This window comes from Pristiophorus japonicus, unplaced genomic scaffold, assembly GCF_044704955.1.
Source record: "Pristiophorus japonicus isolate sPriJap1 unplaced genomic scaffold, sPriJap1.hap1 HAP1_SCAFFOLD_975, whole genome shotgun sequence".
Taxonomy (NCBI): Eukaryota; Metazoa; Chordata; class Chondrichthyes; family Pristiophoridae; genus Pristiophorus; species Pristiophorus japonicus.
The window spans coordinates 110322-133114 of record NW_027254904.1 but is presented as its reverse complement, the minus strand read 5'-3'; the positions used below and the strand labels follow the sequence as shown (position 1 = coordinate 133114).

At 45.3% G+C, this 22793-nt stretch overlaps 1 protein-coding gene across 1 annotated transcript in view; it reads right to left on the bottom strand.

Moving 5' to 3' along the window:
- Positions 1 to 13186: 13186 nt before the first annotated feature.
- Positions 13187 to 22793, bottom strand: part of LOC139258427 (ral GTPase-activating protein subunit alpha-1-like) — a gene marked incomplete at its 5' end in the record, with an annotated part of 101035 nt that continues 91428 nt past the window's right edge. Inside the window, 2 exons of the mRNA XM_070874779.1 lie at positions 13187 to 13225; positions 13344 to 13466. Of these exons, the coding sequence (XP_070730880.1) occupies positions 13187 to 13225; positions 13344 to 13466 (162 nt within the window). The remainder of the gene's footprint in view (positions 13226 to 13343; positions 13467 to 22793) is intronic.

Genomic DNA, 22793 nt, shown 5'->3' with positions numbered 1-22793 from the left:
GTCGCTAGAGTTCTCAACTGTCTTCTCCCTGTGGCCGAGGAGCTCCTCCCGGAGTCACAGTGCGGATTTCGTCCCCTATGGGGAACAACGGACACAATCTTTGCAGCACGACAAGTGCAGGAAAATTGTAGGGAGCAGCACCAGCCCCTTTTTCGATCTTACAAAGGCCTTTGACACTGTCGACCGTGAGGACTGATGGAACGTCCTCCTCCGTTTTGGGTGCCCCCAAAAGTTTGTCAATATCCTTTGCCTGCTCGACGACGACATGCAGGCCGTGATCCTTACCAGCGGATCTGTGACAGACCCATTCCACGTTCGAACCGGGGTCAAACGGGGCTGCGTCATCGCTCTAACCCTCTTCTCAATCTTCCTCACTGCCATGCTCCACCTCACTGTCAACAAGCTCCCCGCTGGAGTGGAACTAAACTACAGAACCAGTGGGGAGCTGTTTAACCTACGCCGCCTCCAGGCCAGGTCCAAGATCAGCCAAACCTCTGTCGTTGAACTGCAGTACGTCTACGCCTGCGTCTGCGTACATTCTGAGGCTGAACTCCAGGATATAGTCGATGTATTCACCGAGGCATATGAAAGCATGGGCCTTACGCTTAACATCCGTAAGACAAAGGTCCTCCACCAGCCTGTCCTCGCCGCACAGCACTGTCCCCCAGTCATCAAGATTCACGGCGTGGCCCTTGACAACGTGGACCACTTCCCATACCTCGGGAGCCTCAACAAAGGCAGATATTGATGTGGAGATTCAACATTGCCTCCAGTGCAGCCTTCGGCCACCTGAGGAAAAGAGTGTTCGAAGACCATTTCCTCAAACCTACCACCAAGTTCATGGTCTACAGGGCTGTAGTAATACCCGTCCTCCTGTATGGATCAGATGCATGGACGACTTACAGAACACACATCAATTCGCTGGAGATAGAAACATAGAAACATAGAAAATAGGTGCAGGAGCAGGCCATTCAGCCCTTCTAGCCTGCACCGCCATTCAATAAGTTCATGGCTGAACATGAAACTTCAGTACCCCCTTCCTGCTTTCTCGCCATACCCCTTGATCCCCCGAGTAGTAAGGACTTCATCTAACTCCCTTTTGAATATATTTAGTGAATTGGCCTCAACTACTTTCTGTGGTAGAGAATTCCACAGGTTCACCACTCTCTGGGTGAAGAAGTTTCTCCTCATCTCGGTCCTAAATGGCTTCCCCCTTATCCTTCGACTGTGACCCCTGGTTCTGGACTTGCCCAACATTGGGAACATTCTTCCTGCATCTAACCTGCCTAAACCCGTCAGAATTTTAAACGTTTCTATGAGGTCCCCTCTCATTCTTCTGAACTCCAGTGAATACAAGCCCAGTTGATCCAGTCTTTCTTGATAGGTCAGTCCCACCATCCCGGGAATCAGTCTGGTGAATCTTCGCTGCACTCCCTCAATAGCAAGAATGTCCTTCCTCAAGTTAGGAGACCAAAACTGTACACAATACTCCAGGTGTGGCCTCACCAAGGCCCTGTACAACTGTAGCAACACCTCCCTGCCCCTGTACTCAAATCCCCTCGCTATGAAGGCCAACATTCCATTTGCTTTCTTAACCGCCTGCTGTACCTGCATGCCAACCTTCAATGACTGATGTACCATGACACCCAGGTCTCGTTGCACCTTCCCTTTTCCTAATCTGTCACCATTCAGATAATAGTCTGTCTCTCTGTTTTTAACCACCAAAGTGGATAACCTCACATTTATCCACATTATGCTTCATCTGCCATTCATTTGCCCACTCACTTAACCTATCCAAGTCACTCTGCAGCCTCATAGCATCCTCCTCGCAGCTCACACTTCCACCCAACTTAGTGTCATCCGCAAATTTGGAGATACTACATTTAATCCCCTCGTCTAAATCATTAATGTACAATGTAAACAGCTGGGGCCCCAGCACAGAACCTTGCGGTACCCCACTAGTCACTGCCTGCCATTCTGAAAAGTACCCATTTACTCCTACTCTTTGCTTCCTGTCTGACAACCAGTTCTCAATCCACGTCAGTACACTACCCCCAATCCCATGTGCTTTAACTTTGCACATTAATCTCTTGTGTGGGACCTTGTCGAAAGCCTTCTGAAAGTCCAAATACACCACATCAACTGGTTCTCCTTTGTCCACTTTACTGGAAACATCCTCAAAAAATTCCAGAAGATTTGTCAAGCATGATCTCCCTTTCACACATCCATGCTGACTTGGACCTATTATGTCACCATTTTCCAAATGCGCTGCTATGACATCCTTAATAATTGCTTCCATCATTTTACCCACTACTGAGGTCAGGCTGACCGGTCTATAATTCCCTGTTTTCTCTCTCCCTCCTTTTTTAAAAAGTGGGGTTACATTGGCTACCCTCCACTCGATAGGAACTGATCCAGAGTCAATGGAATGTTGGAAAATGATTGTCAATGCATCTGCTATTTCCAAGGCCACCTCCTTAAGTACTCTGGGATGCAGCCCATCAGGCACTGGGGATTTATCGGCCTTCAATCCCATCAATTTTCCCAACACAATTTCCCGACTAATAAAGATTTCCCTCAGTTCCTCCTTCTTACTAGTCCCTCTGACCCCTTTTATATCCGGAAGGTTGTTTGTGTCCTCCTTAGTGAATACCGAACCAAAGTACTTGTTCAATTGGTCTGCCATTTCTTTGTTCCCCGTTATGACTTCCCCTGATTCTGACTGCAGGGGACCTACGTTTGTCTTTACTACCCTTTTTCTCTTTACATACCTATAGAAACTTTTGCAATCCGTCTTAATGTTTCCTGAAAGCTTCTTCTCGTACTCCATTTTCCCTGCCCTAATCAAATCCTTTGTCCTCCTCTGCTGAGTTCTAAATTTCTCCCAGTCCCCAGGTTCGCTGCTATTTCTGGCCAATTTGTATGCCACTTCCTTGGCTTTAATACTATCCCTGATTTCCCTGGATTGCCACGGTTGAGCCACCTTCCCTTTTTTATTTTTACGCCAGACAGGAATGTACAATTGTTGCAATTCATCCATGCGGTCTCTAAATGTCTTCCATTGCCCATCCACAGTCAACCCCTTAAGTATCATTCGCCAATCTATCCTAGCCAATTCACGCCTCATACCTTCAAAGTTACCTTTCTTTAAGTTCTGGACCATGGTCTCTGAATTAACTGTTTCATTCTCCATCCTAATGCAGAATTCCACCATATTATGGTCACTCTTCCCCAAGGGGCCTCGCACAATGAGATTGCTAATTAATCCTCTCTCATTACACAACACCCAGTCTAAGATGGCCTCCCCCCTAGTTGGTTCCTCGACATATTGATCCGAAAACCATCCCTTATGCACTCCAGGAAATCCTCCTCCACCGTATTGCTTCCAGTTTGGCTAGCCCAATCTATGTGCATATTAAAGTCACCCATTATAACTGCTGCACCTTTATTGCATGCACCCCTAATTTCCTGTTTGATGCCCTCCCCAACATCACTACTACTGTTTGGAGGTCTGTACACAACTCCCACTAACGTTTTTTGCTCTTTGGTGTTCTGCAGCTCTACCCATATAGATTCCACATCATCCAAGCTAATGTCTTTCCTAACTATTGCATTAATCTCCTCTTTAACCAGCAATGCTACCCCACCTCCTTTTCCTTTTATTCTATCCTTCCTGAATGTTGAATACTCCTGGATGTTGAGTTCCCAGCCCTGATCATCCTGGAGCCACGTCGCCGTAATCCCAATCACATCATATTTGTTAACATCTATTTGCACAGTTAATTCATCCACCTTATTGCGGATACTCCTTGCATTAAGACACAAAGCCTTCAGGCTTGTTTTTTTTTTAAAACACCCTTTGTCCTTTTAGAATTTTGCTGTACAGTGGCCCTTTTTGTTCTTTGCCTTGGGTTTCTCTGCCCTCCACTTTTCCTCATCTCCTTTCTGTCTTTTGCTTTTGCCTCCTTTTTGTCTCCCTCTGTCTCCCTGCATTGGTTCCCATCCCCCTGCCATATTAGTTTAACCCCTCCCCAAGAGCACTAGCAAACACTCCCCCTAGGACATTGGTTCCGGTCCTGCCCAGGTGCAGACCGTCCGGTTTATACTGGTCCCACCTCCCCCAGAACCGGTTCCAATGCCCCAGGAATTTGAATCCCTCCCTGCTGCACCACTGCTCAAGCCACGTATTCATCTGCGCTATCCTACGATTCCTACTCTGACTAGCACGTGGCACTGGTAGCAATCCCGAGATTACTACTTTTGAGGTCCTACTTTTTAATTTAGCTCCTAGCTCCTTAAATTCGTTTCGTAGGACCTCATCCCTTTTTTTACCTATGTCGTTGGTACCAATGTGCACCACGACAACTGGCTGTTCTCCCTCCCATTTCAGAATGTCCTGCACCCGCTCCGAGACATCCTTGACCCTTGCACCAGGGAGGCAACATACCATCCTGGAGTCTCGGTTGCGGCCGCAGAAACGCCTATCTATACCCCTCACCATTGAATCCCCTATCACTTTCGCGCTCCCACTCTTTTTCCTGCCCTCCTGTGCAGCAGAGCCAGCCACGGTGCCATGAACTTGTCTGCTGCTGCCCTCCCCTGATGAGTCATCCCCCCCAACAGTACCCAAAGCGGTGTATCTGTTTTGCAGAGGGATGACCACAGGGGACCCCTGCAGTACCTTCCTTGCACTACTCTTCCTGCTGGTCTTCCATTCCCTATCTGGCTGTGGACCCTTCTCCTGCGGTAAGACCAACTCACTACACGTGATACTCACGTCATTCTCAGCATCGTGGATGCTCCAGAGTGAATCCACCCTCAGCTCCAATTCTGCAACGATATATCATCAACGATGTCTCCGCAAGATCCTACAAATCCCCTGGGAGGACAGACGCACCAACATCAGTGTCCTCGCCCAGGCTAACATCCCCAGCATTGATGTACTAACCACACTTGATCAGCTTTGCTGGGCAGGCCACTTAGTTCGCATGCCAGACACGAGACTTCCTAAGCAATTGCTCTATGCAGATCTCCTTCATGGCAAACGAGCCAAAGGTGGGCAGCGGAAACGTTACAAGGACACCCACAAAGCCTCCCTGGTGAAGTGCGACATCACCACTGACACTTGAGACCCTAGCCGAAGACCGCCCTAGGTGGAGAAAGTGCATCCTGGAGGGCATTGAGCTCTTCGAATCTCAACGCTGCGCGCGTGAAGAGGTCAGGCGCAGGCAGCAGAAGGAGCCTGTGGTAAATCAGTACCGCCACCACTCCCCCTTACCCCGACAAATATCTGTCCCACCTGTGGGTCTGTGGCTCTTGTGTTGGATTGTTCAGCCACCAAAGAACTCACTTTAGGAATGGAAGCAAGTCTTCCTCGCTTCCGAGGGACTGCCTATGATGATGATCCTTCCTTAAATACGGAGACCAAAACTGTACACAATACTCCAGGTGTGGCCTTACCAATACCCTGTACAGTTGTAGCAGGACTTCCCTGCCTTTATACTCTATCTCCCTTGCAATAAAGGCCAACATTCCATTTGCCTTCCTGATTACTTGCTGTACCTGCATATTAACTTTTTGTGTTTCATGCTCAAGGACCCCAGGTCCCTCTGTACTGCAGCAATTTGCAATTTTTCTCCATTTAAATTATAATTTGCTTTTCTATTTTTTCTGCCAAAGTGGATAACCTCAGATTTTCCCACATTATACTCCATCTGCCAGATTTTTGCCGACTCACTTAGCCTGTCTATATCCCTTTGCAGAATTTTTGTGTCCTCACAATTTGCTTTCCCACCCACTTTTGTATCAGCAGTAAACCTGACTACATTACACTCGGTCTCTTCATCCAAGTCATTAATATAGATTGTAAATAGTTGAGGACCCAGCACCAATCCCTGCGGCACCCCACTAGTCACTGTTTGCCAACCGGAAAATAACCCATTTATCCCGACTCTCTGTTCTCTGTTAGTTAGCCAATCCTCAATCCATGCTAATATATTACCCCCAACCTCATGAACTTTTACCTTGTGCAGTAACCTTTTGTGTGGTACCTTATCGAATGCTTTCTGGAAAATCCAAATACACGACATCCACTGGTTCCCCCTTATCCACCCTCCCATCCCCAAAGAACTCCAGCAAATTTGTCAAACATGATTTCCCTTTCATAAAACCATGCTGACTCTGCTTGACTGAATTATGCTTTTCCAAATGTCCTGCTACTGCTTCCTTAATAATGTCGTTTTCCCAACGACAGATATTAGGTTAACTGGTCTATTGTTTCCAGCTTTTTGTCTGCCTCCTTTTTTAAATTAGGGCGTTACATTTGCGGTTTTCCAATCCGCTGTGACTGCCCCAGAATCCAGGGGATTTTGGTAGATTACTATCCACTATCTCTGCACTCACCTCTTTTAAGACCCTAGGATGTAAGCCATCAGGTCCAAGGACCTTTAGGCGCATTATTTTACTGAGTACTACTTCATTAGTGATAGTGATTGTATTAAGTTCCATCCGCCCTATAGCCCCTTGATTATCCACTATTGGGATGTTTTTAGTGTCTTCGACCGTGAAGACCGATATAAAATATTTGTTTGACGTCTCTGAAATTTCCCTGTTCTCCATTATTAATTCCCCAGTCTCATCCTCTAGGGAACCAACATTTACTTTAGCCACTCTTTTCCTTTTTATGTACCTGTAGAAACTCTTACAACTGTTTTTATATTTCGTGCTAGTTTACTTTCATTATCTATCTTCCCTCGCTATCATTTTTTTAAGTTGTTCTTTGCTGGCTTTTAAAAGTTTCCCAATCCTCTGGCCTCCCACTAGTCTTGGCCACATTGTATGCCCTTGTTTTCAATTTGATACTGTTACACTCATAATAAATGGAGAGACTGAGTACTGTGTATAATGAAGTGTGACCTTAGCTCCTTTATTAAGATTCCAGAGTGCAGGTACCTCGTAGGTGGCCTGCTTATATATTGTGCTCCCATGAGATGATGGGATCCCTTGGGACTCCAACATGTGGGCCCTCTGGTGGTCAGGCGTGATGCAGGTTACAAAGGGTTAAATACATAACATCACTCCCCCGTGAAGTCACTAGTATGCTTATTTACAAGCTGAGATGATCTGGGGCTTTGCGCTCCCTTGTCGATCATCTCGGTACAAATGCTGGTGTGGGTGGGTTGGTCAGTTCTTCACTGGGCTGTTGGGCAAGCTGGCCCTACCGGGCTACTGGGGATTATGACCACAAAACCGAACTCAACTATGATGTCAGTTGCCACTTGTGTGTGTGTGTGTGTTGGAAGGTCAAAGTTGGTGGTGTCCTCTTCAGGTTGTTCATAGCTGTTGGTGAACCGCAATTTGATTTGGTCCAAATGTTTTCTGTGCGTTTGTCCATTGGTCAGTTTGACCTGAAACACACTATTCCCCTTTTTGACTGTGACCGTGCCAGCGAGCCATTTGGGACCATGTCCATAATTGAGCACAAACACAGGATCATTGGTCTCAATATCGCCTGACAAATTTGCGCGGTCATGGTACACACTTTGTTGATGCCGCTTGCCCTCTATGTGATCATGGAGATCATGGTGAACAAGAGAGAGCCTTGTTTTTAGCGCCCTTTTCATGAGCAGCTCAGCTGGGGGAGTCCCGATGAGTGAGTGAGGTCTGGTGCGGTAGCTGAACAGCACTCGGAACAACCAGGTCTGCAGGGAGCCTTCTGACACACATTTCAAGCTTTGCTTGATGGTCTGAACTGCCCGTTCTGCCTGGCTGTTGGATGTGGGCTTGAATGGGGCAGATGTGACATGCTTGAGCCCGTTGCGGGTCATGAATTCCTTGAATTCTGCACTGGTGAAGCACGGCCTATTGTCGCTAAGTCGGACATCAGGCAAGCCGTGCGTGGCAAACATGGCTCGTAGGCTTTCAATGGTGGCCGTGGATGTGCTTACAGACATTATTGCACATTCAATCCATTTTGAGTAAGCGTCCACGACAACTAAAAACATTTTGCCTAGGAATGGGCCCGCATAGTCTACATGGATCCTCGACCAAGGTTTGGATAGCCATGACCACAAACTTAGTGGTGCCTCTCTGGGTGCACTGCTCAACTGAGAGCAAGTGTTGCACTGGCGCACGCATGACTCTAAATCTGAGTCGATGCCAGGCCACCACATGTGAGATCTGGCTATGGCTTTCATCATTACGATGCCTGGGTGGGTGTTGTGCAGTTCGCAAATAAATGTGTCTCTGCCTTTCTTGGGCAAGACCACGCGATTGCCCCACAAAAGACAGTCCGCCTGCAGGGACAACTCGTCTTTGCGTCTGTGGAACGGCTTAATCGCTTCCTGCATCTCCACTGGGACACTGGACCAGCTCCCATGGAGGACACAGTTTTTTTTTACCAAGGACAGCAAAGGATCCTGGCAGGTCCAGGTCCTGATCTGGCGGACCATAACGGGGGACTTCTCGTTCTCAAATGTCTCCATGACTAGAGTAAGTCTGCTGGCTGTGCCATTTCCACCCCGGTGCTGGGCAATGGTAGCTGACAGAACATCTGCGCCATTCTCTGTGCCCGGTCTGTGGCAGATTACATAGCTGTATGCCAACAGCGTGAGCGCCCATCTTTGGATGCGGGCAGAGGCATTGATATTAATCCCTTTGCTCTCCAAAAATAGCGATATGAGCGGCTTGTGGTCAGTTTCAAGCTCGAACTAGAAGCCAAATAAGTACTGGTGCATTTTTTTTTAAACCCCGTAAACGCACGCCAGAGCCTCTTTTTCAACCATGCTGTAAGCCCTCCTGGATGCATACGCATGTTGTAACACACACCCGACCCCGTATGACAAAGCATCGCAAACTAACACTAATCGTTTACATGGGTTATACAGAACAAGCAGTTTGTTAGAACACAATAAATTTCTGGCTTTCTCAAAGGCAGCCTCTTGTGAATTCCCCCACATCCAATCGTCTCCCTTGCGCAGGAACACATGTAGGGGTTCTAGCAGGGTGCTTAACCCAGGTAGAAAATTGCCGAAATAGTTAAGGAGTCCCAGGAACGACCGCAGCTCCGTCACGTTCGGTGGTCGTGGCACGTTCTTGATGGCCTCCATCTTGGCGTCGGTGGGTCTGATGCCATCTGCTGCGATTCTCCTTCGTAAGAATTAGACGTCCTGTGCCAGGAAAACACACTTCGAGCGTTTCAACCTGAGCCCCACACAATCCAACCGACTAAGAACCTCCTCCAGATTCTCCAAGTGCTCCATGGTGTCCCGACCTATAACCAATATGTCGTCCTGGATGATCACAGTGCAAGGAACCCACTTTAGCAAGCTCTCCATATTCCGTTGGAAGATCGCTGTGGCCGATCGAATCCCGAAAGGGCACCGGTTGTAGATAAACAGACCTTTGTGCGTGTTGATGCAGGTGAGGCCTTTCGAAAACTCCTCCAGCTCCTGCGCCATATAGGCCAAGGTCAGGTCCAGCTTGGTGAACGTCTTCCCTCCAGCCAGGGTCGCAAATAGGTCGTCTGCCTTGAGTAGCAGGTACTGGTCCTGCAGCGAAAAACGGTTAATCGTTACTTTATAGTCCCTGCAAATTCTAACCGTACCGTCCTCCTTGAGTACCAGGACAATCAGACTGGCCCAGTCATTGAATTCCACCAGCGCGATGATGCCTTCACATTGCAGCCTGTCCAGCTCGATTTCCTTTTTCACGCATCATGTACGGTACCGCCCGAGCCTTGTGGTGGATGGGAACCAAATGGATCTGCACTTTCGCCCCCGAAAAGCTTCCAATGCCTCGCTCGAATAACGACGGGAACTTGCTTAGAACCTGGGTACATGACGTGTCGTCGACGGACGAAAGCGCTCTGATGTCGTCCCAGTTCCAGCGGATTTTTCCCAGCCAGCTTCTGCCAAACAACGTGGGGCCATCCCCTGGCACAATCCACAGCTGGTGTTCGTGTACTGCTCCATCATAGGAGACTTTGACTTCAGCACTGCCAGTTACAGGGATTAGTTCCTTGGTGTCAATCCTTAGCTTGGTGTGAATGGGGCGGGGCTTGAGCCGGTGTGCCTTCTTTCCCCACAGCCTGTCGAAGGCCTTTTTACTCATTATGGATTGACTTGCCCCCGTGTCCAGCTCCATAGATACTGGAATGCCATTCAGTTCAACTTTCAACATTATTGGTGGGCATTTTGTCGTGAAAGTGTGTACCCCGTATACTTCTGCCTCCTCAGTACGACTTTCCAATTCAGTCTGATCCACTGTGGATCGATCTTCCTCTGCAATATGGTGGTTTGCAGGGTTTGCAGCTCACCTGCACATTCGTTAGAGGTGTCCCATTGTTCTGCAACCATTGCACGCATAATGCTTAAAGCGACATTGATGGGGTCGATGATCATCTCCGCAGCGCCAACAGGATGTTAACTGCCTCGCATTAACAGATGATGGCGGACTCTGGGTCAATTGAGGTCGGACCTCAGCAGCCGGCGTGTACGTTTTGCCATGTACATTTCTGTTCAAAACCGACGTTACTTTATGCACAGTACTGGCCGAAACTTCTTTGTTCTGCGAAATCTGCTTGGTGTTGTCGCTACTGGACATAAATGCCTGGGCTATCATTATGGCTTCACTCAGATTCGGAATTTCTACAGTCAACAGTTTGTGAAGGATTATCTTATGTCTGATGCCCAGTACAAAAAAGTCTCAAACCATTTGTTCTAGGAATCCCTCAAATTCACAATGTCCTGTGAGGCGCCTTAGTTCGGCGACATAGCTTGTCACTTCCTGGCCCTCCGATCGTTGACATGTGTAGAACCGACATCTCGCCATCAAAACGCTTTCCTTAGGATTTAGGTGCTCCCGGACCAGCGTACACAATTCTTTGTAAGATTTCTCTGTTGGTTTTGCCGGGGTCAGGAGATTCTTCATGAGGCCATAGGTTGTTGCCCCACAGACAGTTTGGAGGATTGCCCTTCGTTTGGTGGCATTCTCGTCCCCTTCTAGCTCGTTAGCCACAAAGTATTGGTCGAGCCTCTCCACGAAGGCCTCCCAATCGTCCCCTTCTCCAGGATGCCAATTGTTCTTTGCATTTTCACACGGTTGTTCGTTACCTCATTGCCAATTGTTACGCTCATAATAAATGGTAAGACTGAGTACTGTGTATAATGAGCAAGTGTGACCTTAGCTCCTTTATTAAGATTCCAGAGTGCCGGTACCTCGTGGGTGGCCTGCTTATATACTGTGCTCCCAAGGGATGCTGGGATCCTTGGGACTCTAATTGGTGGACCCTCTGGTGGTCAGGTGTGATGCAGGTTACAAAGGGTTAAATACATAACAGATACCATCCCTTATTTCCTTAGTTATCCACGGATTGATCATGTATGAATAAATCTATACAGTCCCCACAATGCCAAATCTGGAGATTTGCCTAGAATGCCATCTATGAGCCAGATGTCTGTGGTGTACAGTAAGACATTGAGCCATTCTTCTGTAATTGCTATTTTCTTTCCTTTTATCAAGTATCCACTTTGTTTTTATTTCTTACAAGATGCACATACCTGACATACATGCCAAAGAGACAGAAAGAGGACAACAGAGGACAGACACAAACAAAGCAAACTTTCTAATGATATTCACACACACACACAGAATGGCTCAGGCAAGATAATTTAACATGAAGCTGAACTTGAGAAAAAAAGTGCATTTCTATTATTACTTATTACATTACTCAAACATCCCAAAACACTTCACATAGAATGACTTACTTAGAACATAATGCATGGAAAAAGAAAAGGCCATGTAATCTTTCACAAACAATGTCCAATCTGCCCTACCATGGACTATTCCCATTCTTTTCATTTCCTAAATAAATAATCTATAAGTTTCTACTTACTACCCACCCCTCCAAAAAAGGCAAATAGGACAAAACTCTGAAATTTTATTTAATTTCATGGCCCATATTATTCATTCTTTGAAAGACACTCCTAGAGACAGGAAAAGACCATTAGTAATCAAAATAACTACGATATATAGATAGACTGAGGTGTTTTGGGATAGATATAGAGTAAATACAAAGTTTCCTTCCTTCAAAGGAAGACACTTCTGTTAATGCTTTTAATAATTTAACCTGATCAATTTATGTAATCAGATTTGCAATTACAAAATACATTTTTGCCTGAGAAATTATAATTTTATAAATCGAATTAAGTCATATGGGGACATCTTATATTACTATTTGCTCTCCTTTTCAAAGCATCAAGCACTCATAGGTCAAGTACAACATGACAAAATGCAGAGTACGGTCCCTGCACAAGATCCCAGGAATGTCTTAAATCCAATCTCAGAAGCACATCCACTGCTGCACCTATATGAATTGATCAGTTTCACTCAACAGCAAACCTTGTGGCTGTTCTGGAAGACTTTTACCCCATCATTTTATACTTGGACTGAATGCAAACCCCAAAGGAGACAGAAGTTTTGAAAAATATATGCAGGCCAAGAAATCAACACTGCCAGTTGTGAATACTTGTTTTGTCTCTTAGCCAAGAAAGCATAAATGACATGAAAATAGAAAAAGTGGTTAATTGCTCTCATGCCCATTTTAAAATTCGTATTTGTTTACCTCTTTGTTATCGGTCAGTGTTTCAGAAAGATGTTCTGGATGGTCAATTACATCTTCGTCGGTCTCCACCTTTTCTGGCTCTGCCATAAATGAAGGTTTGTTTTCTTGCAAAATCCATTTCCGATAAACCTTCACAACTTTTTTTATTGCTGACGCTTCACACGATGGTAGTAGAAAACCCTAAAAGTATGACACACAAATTAGATATGCAAGTTCCACTAACTATCACATCTGGCGAAGTATATTTATATTTTTATACAAGGTAGTTACTAGGAAGTAAACCTTCGTTTAATTATATTTTAAACTGGAAACTTATGAGAAGCTCGATTGATTGATTGAAATCTTTCCACTTATTTATTAATTGAGAAATTCAAAGAATTTGTTCTCAAAAGAAAGTTCTGTGACAGCAGGAATTCCTTCAAACTAATCTGAACTACAGGAAGTAGTATGAGGGCTAATGTATACTGGGTGGCCATCAGATAGTAGGGGGTCACCCATGTGAACAGTAATGGTTAAACAGTTGCATTTTGTTACAATATCCTTTATTTTCAACAATTCAACTCATTAGATTTGCCTTTCAATCTCTAGAGGAATCAAGCAGTGCTATAAGTACCAAAGCAGGACAAGCATTACTTGACAATGTGAGGGGGGAACCTGGAATTGGGGGGAAAAAATGATAATTGATTAAAGTGACTACTCGGTTTTATAAATCAAAACTTACTTTCCGAAACCATTTCCCATTTATGCTACTGAGTTTGCAGATGATTGGAATAATCGACAGACACTTTGTTGTAAGGTTCAATTCTGAAGCAGTTTCCTTTGATATTTCACAGGATGGAAGGAACTTAACAGCAAGAAGGAATGCCTATTAAAGACAATTTGAACTGGATTGACCTGCCTTGGTTATAAAAGCAGCTTCCAGTTTTATTTTCCTTCTCTCTGAGCACTAGATCATTTGAAATGCCTGAGGGAACAAGCGCTGTTCTACCTTTGCAGCATAAAGTGGAGATTTGAAACAATGCCCCAAACTAGCCAAAAGATCTGGTGAAACATTTAAAAATATTATAGTCCACACTGCCTAATCTGTAATAAAACAAGAGTAAAATCATGAAAACCGGAGTCCAGATCACAAACGTAGACATGACAGTAAAGACCTGAATGCTGCGAACACATACCTGTGTTGGACATTGTATGCCCTATGCTCTTATAAACAACAGAAGGAAGTCACACTATTTTCTGATAAAGGATACATACCTGAAATGTTGTAACCTGTTTATTCTTTTTAAAATGTTAAATAAAGACAACAACGAAGACAACCTGCATTTATATAGCGGCTTTCACGACCACTGAACATCCCAAAGCGCTTTACAGCCAATGAAATACCTTTTGAAGTGTAGTCATTGTTGAAATATAGGAAACACAGCAGCTAATTTGCACACAGCAAGCTCCCACAAACAGCAATATGATAATGAATAGCTAATCTGTTTTTCTTATGTTGGTTGAGAGATAAATATTAGCCAGGACATTAGGGATAACTCCCTTGCTCTTCTTCGAAATAGTGCCATGGGATCTTTTACATCCACCTGAGATGGCAGACAGGGTCTCGGTTTAATGCTTCATCCAAACCTCCAACAGTGCAGCTCTCCCTCAGTACTGTACTGGAGTGTCAGCCTATATTTTTGTGCTCAAGTCTCTGGAGTGGAACTTGAACCCACAACCTTCTGACTCATCGGGAAATACCTTCTATGTATTGCTAGCATTTTCTTATTTTATTTCACATTTATTCTGTACTGCTAATACTGTAATTTTTAAATACATTTTATGCTATTATCTGTATTTAGCACTGCATTAATTTTTCTGCGAATGAAAGCCAAAACATCAAGTTCAGTTCCACTGTCTAATTAGCACTGCAGTCCAGTGTACATAAGTGCAATAATTCACATGTAATGATGAATCAAATCGAGGGGTACTCAAATCAATTAGTGATTTTACTGCAGAATGATACTACTGGGTCATTCTTGGATCAACCAGTCCTGGTATATATTATATGAAAAAGATACATTGACGGTCATACTCTCCCAATCTTAACATAAGAATTAGGAGCAACAGTAGGCCATTCGGCCACCTCGAGCCTGCTCCGCCATTCAATAAGATCAAGGCTGATCTTGCAGCTCAACTCTACTTTCCTGCGCTATCCCCATATCCCTTGATTCCCTTAATATTCAAAAATCTATCGATCTCGGTCTTAAATATACTCAACGACTGAGCATCCACAGCCCTCTGGGGTAAAGAATTCCAAAGATTCACCTCCCTCTGAGTGAAGAAATGTCTCCTCATCCCAGTCCTAAATGGCCATCCCCTTATTCTGAGACTATGATCTCTGGTTCCAGACTCCATAGTCAGGGGAAATATCCTCCTTGCATCTACTCTGTCAAGCCCTGTAAGAATTTTATATATTTCAATTAGATCACCTCTCATTCTTCTAAACTCTTGAGGTGCTGTCTTTTAGATAAGACCTTAAACCGAGGTCATATCTGCTTTCTGTAAAAGTTTCCATGGCACTATTTCGAAGAGGAGCAGGGGAGTTATCCCTCGTGTCCTGGCCAATATTAATCCCTCAATCAACATCACTAAAAACAGATTACCTGGTCATTATCAGACTGCTGTTTGTGGGAGCTTGCTGTACACAAATTTGCTGCCGTGTTTCCTACATTACAACAGTGACTACACTCTAAAAGTACTTCACTGGTTGTAAAGCGCTTTGAGACGTCCGGTGGTCACGAAAGGCGCTATATAAATCCAACTCTTTCTTTCTTTGCGAATATAGGCCTAGTCTACTCAATTTCCCCTCATAGATAATTCCCCCTCCCCCATCCCAGGAATCAGTTTGGGAGGTGGCTACAGAAATAGTGGATGCATTGGTTGTCAATTTCCTCTATGGCAAGTATATCCTTCCTTAGGTAAGGAAACCAAAACTGTACACAATACTTCAGGTGTGATCTCACCAGGGCCCTATATAATTGCAGTAAGACGTCTTTACTCTTATTCTCAAATCCTCTTGTAATAAAGGTCAACATACCATTTGCTTTCTTAATGGCTTGCTGTACCTGCATGTTAGCTTTCAGTGATGCATGACAAGGACACCCAGATCCCTCTGAACACCAACACTTCCCAATCTCTCAGCATTTAAAAAACACTCTGCTTTTCTATTTTTCCTAACGAAGTCCATAACTTCACATTTCTCCACATTATATTCAATTTGCCATGTTGTTGCCCACTCACTTAGCCTATCTATATCCCCTTGAAGTCTCTTTGCATCGTCCTCACAACTTACATTCCTACCTAGCTTTGTATCATCAGCAAACTTGGATATATTACATTTGGCCCCCTCCTCCAAATCATTGATATAGATTGTGAATAGCTGAGGCCTTGCGGTACCCCACTAGTTAGTCTGCCGACCCGAAAATGACCCATTTATTCCTACTGTTTTCTGTCCATAAACCAATCCTCAAGCCATGCTTGTATATTACCCCCAATTCCATGAACCTTAATTTTGTTTAATAACCTCTTGTGTGGCACCTTATCGAATGCCTTCTGAAAATCCAATACACTACACCACTGGTTCCCCCTGATCTATACTGCTAGTTACAGCATCAAAAAACTCCAACAAATTTGTCAAACATGATTTCCCATTCATAAATCTGTGTTGACTGCCCAATCCTATTATTATTTTCTAAGTGCTCTGTTACCACATCCTTAATAGATTCTAGCATTTTCCTTATGACTGATGTCAGACTAACTTGTCTGTAGTTCCCCATTTTCCCTCTCCTTCCTTTCTTAAATAGTGGGGTCACATTTGCTACCTTCCAATCCACAGGTACCTTTCTTGAATCTATGGAATTAAGTTGACAACCAATACATCCACTATCTCTATAGCCACCTCTTTCAAACCCCTAGGATGTAGGCCATCAGTTCCAGGGGATTTATCGGCTTTGTTTTCCCACTCTTATCCCTTCTCTCCCAAAAATTGAAAGTACCTCTAAAGATCAGTAAATGTTGTTTCTTGGTTATATAATATGTGCTTCGACAACATGGGTGACAGAGGGAATAGTAATTAATACAATTTACAAGGATCTAGCAAGTCAGAAAAAATGGAGAGCAAAGGAGGTGGTATAGCCCTACACGTCAAGAGACACCTGGGAGGTTAGAGAGGTTCAAGATGAAGGGCCCAAGTTTCCACATGATTTGCGCCTGATTTTTAGGAGCAACTGGTGGAGAACGGACTATCTTAGAAATCGCAATTCTCCACATTTTTTTTTCTGCAGTTCTAGTCAGGTAGAACAGTTCTACTTTGGAACAGAATTTTTTCTTCAAAAGGGGGCGTGTCCGGCCACTGACGCCTGATTTGAAAGTTTCCACAGTGAAAATGTACTCCAAACTAAAGTAGAATGGAACAAGTGAAGATTTTTGTAGAACTGAAAAAACCTGCTCTACACATTAAAAAATCAGGCGCAGGTTACAAATTAGGCGTCCAGAACGAGGTGGGGGGGGGGGGAAGGGAAGTCATTAAATTCTACAATAAATCCTTATTTATACTTATACGAATATTATACAAATAAATCCAACCTGAATAAACATTTATAAGCAAAGAAAAGATTAAATAAACCATCTTCCTACCTGTGTGAAAGTGCTTCAGGCAGGCCTTTCGGGACCGAAGGCTAAACGGGCCGGCCCGAGACTTCGGGCAGGGCCTGTCCCCGGCACCAGATTTACAGGTAGGTGGCGTTGGGTTGGGTCGGGTCGGGGAGGTTCGGTTCGGTACGGGGGGGGAGGGAGAGAGAGAGGGAGAGAGGGGGGGGGGAAAAGAGAGAGAGAGAGGGAGAGGGGGGGGGAAAAAGAGAGAGAGGGAGGGAGGGAGGGAGGGAGGGAGGGAGGGAGGGAGGGGGAGAGGGAGAGGGAGAGGGAGAGAGAGAGAGAGAGAGAGAGAGAGAGAGAGAGAGAGAGAGAGAGAGAGAGACGGGAGAGGGGGGAGAGGTCAGGTCGGATCCAGTCCGGGAGCGGGAGTCGGGTCGGGTCAGGGGGCGGGAGCGCGGGTCGGGTTGGGTCCAGTCGGGGGGGCGGGGAGCTGGAACAGGAGCGCGGGTCGGGTCCAGTCGGGGAGGCGGGGAGCGGGAACAGGAGCGCGGGTCGGGTCGGGTTCAGTCGGGGAGCGGGAACAGGAGCGCGGGTCGGGTCGGGTCCAGTCGGGGAGCGGGAACAGGAGCGCGGGTCGGGTCGGGTCGGGTCGGGTCGGATCCAGTCGGGGGGGCGGGGAGCGGAAACAGGAGCGCGGGTCGGGTCGGGTCGGGTCGGATCCAGTCGGGGGGGCGGGGAGCGGGAACAGGAGCGCGGGTCGAGTCGGGGAGCGGGAACAGGAGCGCGGGTCGAGTCAGGTCAGTCGGGGGGGGGGGGGCGCGGGTGTCGGGTCTGGTCCGGAGGCGGGGGGGGGGGCGGCGGGTGTCGGGTCTGGTCTGGTCTGGAGGCGGGGGGGGGGGGGACGGGGAGCGAATGTCGGGTCTGGTCGGGGGGGCGGGGGGGGAGCAGGAGCTGGCCGTGGGAGGAGCCTTATTCACGCAGCCCCAGTGAGGCCATTCAGCCAGGGCTAGGGGCTGCGAGCTTCGGGCCCCTCCCACATAGTTCGGCGCCTGGAGTTACTGCACTTGCGCGCCCACTATAGCGCGCATGTGCAGAGGTCCCGGCACTGTTTTCAGTGCAGGGACCTGGCTCCGCCCCCGCACAGCTCGTACTGGCTGCGCCGAGGGCCAGAGGACCTGCAAGTAGGTGGAGAATACCGAGGATTTTTTTAGGCGCACTTTGTGGCGCGAAAAACGGGCGTCCAGGTCGGGACTGCGCCGTTCTAGGCGCGTGTGGAAACTTGGGCCCTATATGTTACAAAATTAATTACACTGCTTAGAAATCTATGTATCAGACAGTAAACTGCATAGAAAAGATAATTCTGAAACAGTATTTCAAACCAAACCATGACAGTAGGTCAAGGGTTACAAATTAAAACCAATAACAGGCAAATTTAGGGTCAATCTCAGGAAGCTCTTCTTCATACAGACTGATCAATAAATATGGACCTTTCAGGTATTTGGATGATAAAAGAACTGTAGGGCCGTTTTGGATATGTCAGTTTAGATGGGCTAAATGGCCTTCATTTCCTTGTGAATCCAGAAAGAGACTTTCTCCTTTTTCTCCCTTCCCCAACAAGTTTTGCTCAACACCTATTGCCATTCCAAATACAGCAACTTGTGCTGTAGATAAAATCTAGGTGTTACTGCCAAACAATAGTGGGATTTAAAAAACTCAAGCTTACTGGTCTAGAGTTCAACAATTTAGCAATGTACATTCACAACTTCTTTCAATTAAACAATAAAATGATTAAGCTTTTCATTAGGTAATATAGTTTATTAGTATATACATTTGATATTAATTGGAAAACTCCAATCCTTGAATAAAAATGGAATTTTACACTAAAACTACTTAATCAGCTTCATATACCAAAATAATAGGAAAATTAACCTAATTATATGCCATTATATTTTAATTGCTACAGATTTTGAAAGATTAAACTATAAAGGCTGGATTTTCGGGTTGTTATTGGCTCTGAATTCCCCAGAGGGGCGATGGTAAGCTCTTCTGGGCAGGCGGCCAGCTTCCAGCACCCCGCGGGGTTTTCAGTGCCAGTTTCGGTGAGACGCAGAGCATTACCGTCCAGAAAAGGCGAGCCGGTGTGCAACTGCGCTGGTTGCGACACCAGATCAATTTTTGCCTCCCGCCCGACCCGTAGCACTGCGTGCTGGGACAGCCTGTAAAAACACGCGGTCCGACCTGTAGCAGCTGCAGTGAGCTAAGTAATGTCGACCTCAGGTAAGTGTGATTTTTTAATTTTATTTTTTTGCGATTTAAGTTGTGGTGGCGTGAATTATTTATTGGGAATGTTTTTGGTGGGTTTTTTTTTCTCACCGGCCTCTCTTACAGCACTCCGAGGCCGGCTCTTTAGCTCGGGATTTTCGCATGCTCAACCGGCCTGGTGCCCTAAGAGAGGTGTACAACGCGTCACTTACCACTCCACCCCACTTTCAGGGTCCAGCTGCCCAATTTTGCTGACAGAGGCGCAAACTTTTTCCAGGCAGTATCAGGACCGCCCCGCTGCCATTAACGCCCCGAAATCTTTAAAGCCGAAAATACAGCCCCAAGCTTTTAAAGCTCAAGCAAATATCTGGTTAAATCACCCATGTAATTTATTTTAATTATCTGATGATCTATTGTCTTGTACTTAGTTTAAAAACAGACAGCACTTCCTGAAAAACACTGCAACAATAGTGCTTTGAAGTAGGAGTGAATTTACATTTGGGCCAAAGACCAGGAAAGCTTGGAAAGGAAGTTATCACTGGAGCCAGGGTAAAAACCAGGCTCAGGAGCATTCTGTTATAGTATATAGAATGGAGGAGGTCAATTGAGAACGGAGCTTGATGTAGGAGTTTGTAAGGAAAACTAGGCCCTTTCAAAAATGGAAGAGGTTAAAGACATTGGTAGGAGTAGGAAGATGATATACTGCCTTGCCCAGTTCAATGGAGTTGTTCAGCCTTAATTAAAGTATATCCCATCTTTTTCCATCAATAATGTCAACTTTAGCTCACCGATTTTAAATTATAATTTGGGGTTATTCACAATCTAGATTTTGTTCAGTTACAATAAAGACATTTAACTTGGCATTTAATTTGGCACCTTCAAAATTATTTGCACATAGGAACTTTAGGCATGTCACACTCTGGAAGATTCTGGAAGGGGGTTGACTTATGAGGAAAGGTTGAGTAGGCTGGGCCTCTACTAATTGGAATTCAGAAGAATAAGAGGTGATCTTATCGAAACGTGTAAGAGTAAGAGGGGGCTTGACAGGGTGGATGCAGAGAGGATGTTTCCACTGATGGGGGAGACTAGAACTAGAGGGCATGATCTTAGAATAATGGGCCGTGCACTTAAAACTGAGAAATTTCTTCTCGATTGTAAATCTGTGGAATTTGCTGCCTCAGAGAGCGGTGGAAGCCGGGATATTGAATAAATTTAAGACAGAAATAGACAGTTTCTTGAACGATAAGTGGTTATAGGAAGCGGGCAGGGAAGTTGAGCCGAGTCCATGATCAGATCAGCCATGATCTTATTGAATGGCGAGGGGCCGTATGGCCTACTCCTGCTCCTATTTCTTCTGTGAGCACATAGTTTCAGTGTGACTGCTCCACTAGAGGGTGCTGCAATTCCATTTAAAAGAAGTCCTTCACGAGCTTGTAAGATACACTTTATACTTTATTCAATCTTGGAAACCTCTGAAAAGGTTTAATTGTTCCTGAATATTGGTAAATGCCACAAAGTTCATGACTGTCGCTAAATTTTCAGCACTATGCTGCAAGCTTAACCAGATTTAGTTATTTGATTCAGACCTGACTCTCAATCAACATACATTTAACACTCACTTGGATAAAATACTATGCTAGACATTCAGCGATTTTGCGACCGGGTTTTTGGTACTATTTCACCTTTTTTGGCAAAAACCCGGTCGGCGGGAAATTCGGTGATGTTGTGCGGCGGTGCTTTCCACGTACCGCTGGGCGGAGGAATGCCGCCGTGCAAGACCCGAAATAGCGTTTGCCAAAAATTTGGCTCTCTCCACACCCGTATTCTGCGCTCAGAATACCGACAGGGAAAATCCTGTCGTAGCAGCCCTGCCAGCAGCGGTAAGTATGAAGACCTGCAAAAAGGTAAGTTAAAGTTTTAATTTTTTTAAGTTATTTTTCAACGATTCGATAGATAAGTGTCTTGTATAAGTTTTGTGTATTTTTTTTTCCAATTTATTTTTTGGTGTTTTTTTCACCCTCCCAAGGCCTCTGTCACAGCAGAATCGGCCTCAGACTAAAGTTGGCGAGGATCGCGATTTGCGCCGCGAATCGCTGTGCAACGATAATTTTTTATCACTGCACAAATTAAAGGTTGAATTTCCGGCCTGATAATGATAACGATAACGATAACAAAAACGGTAATTTTGGGAAAAAAATACCGTTTTCGCTGAAAACTGAATTTCTAGCCCTTTGAATAGCATGGTCAGAAAGAATCGATGTCATGAAGTGAAATTTCAGATTTTTCACGTTAAATGGAGAACAAAGCATTTAATATGGTGCAATATTATTGTGTATTGGTTAATGTCTCATTTTTTGACTAGATTGCTTTGGCCCCAAGCTCTGGAACTCCCTGTCTAAACCTCTCCACCTCTCTTTCCTCCTTCAAGACGCTGCTTAAAAAATACCTCTTTGACAAAGCTTTTGGTCACCTGCGCTAATTTCTACTTATGTGGCTCGGTGTCCAATTTTTATTGCATAATACTCCTGTAAAGTGCCTTGGGACGTTTCATTATATTCAAAAAGGAGTTAGATGAGGTCCTTACTACTAGGGGGATCAAGGGGTATGGTGAGAAAGCAGGAATGGGGTACTGAAGTTGAATGTTCAGCCATGAACTCATTGAATGGCGGTGCAGGCTAGAAGGGCCGAATGGCCTACTCCTGCACCTATTTTCTATGTTTCTATGTTTCTATTACATTAAAAGCACTATATAAATACAAGTTGTTGTTATTGTAGATTATTAAAATATAAAATTGCACCTCACTAAGATGAACCATGTCCAAATGTTACCTGAAAAATAGAGATTTAGTAATGCCAGAGTACTTTTCTGGCCAGTCTGTGATCAGTGGGGTACGGTAGCGCAGTGGTTATGTTACTGCACTAGTAATCCAGAGGCCTGGACTAATAATCTGGAGACATGATTTCAAATACCACCACAGCAACCGAGGGAATTTTAATTCAGTTAAATAAATCTGGGATGAAAAAGCTACTATCAGTAATGGTGACCACTACCGATTGTTGTAAAAAGCCCAATTGGTTCACTAATGTCCTTTAGGGAAGGAAACCTGCTATCCTTACCCGGTCTGTCCTACATGGGACTGCATGGTTGACTCTTAACTACCCATGAAATGGTCTAGCAAGCCACTCAGTTGTACCAAACCGCTACGACAAAAGTTACCACACGGAGTGCAGCGCTTCTAGAAGGCAGCTCACCACAACAAGGGCAAATAGGGAT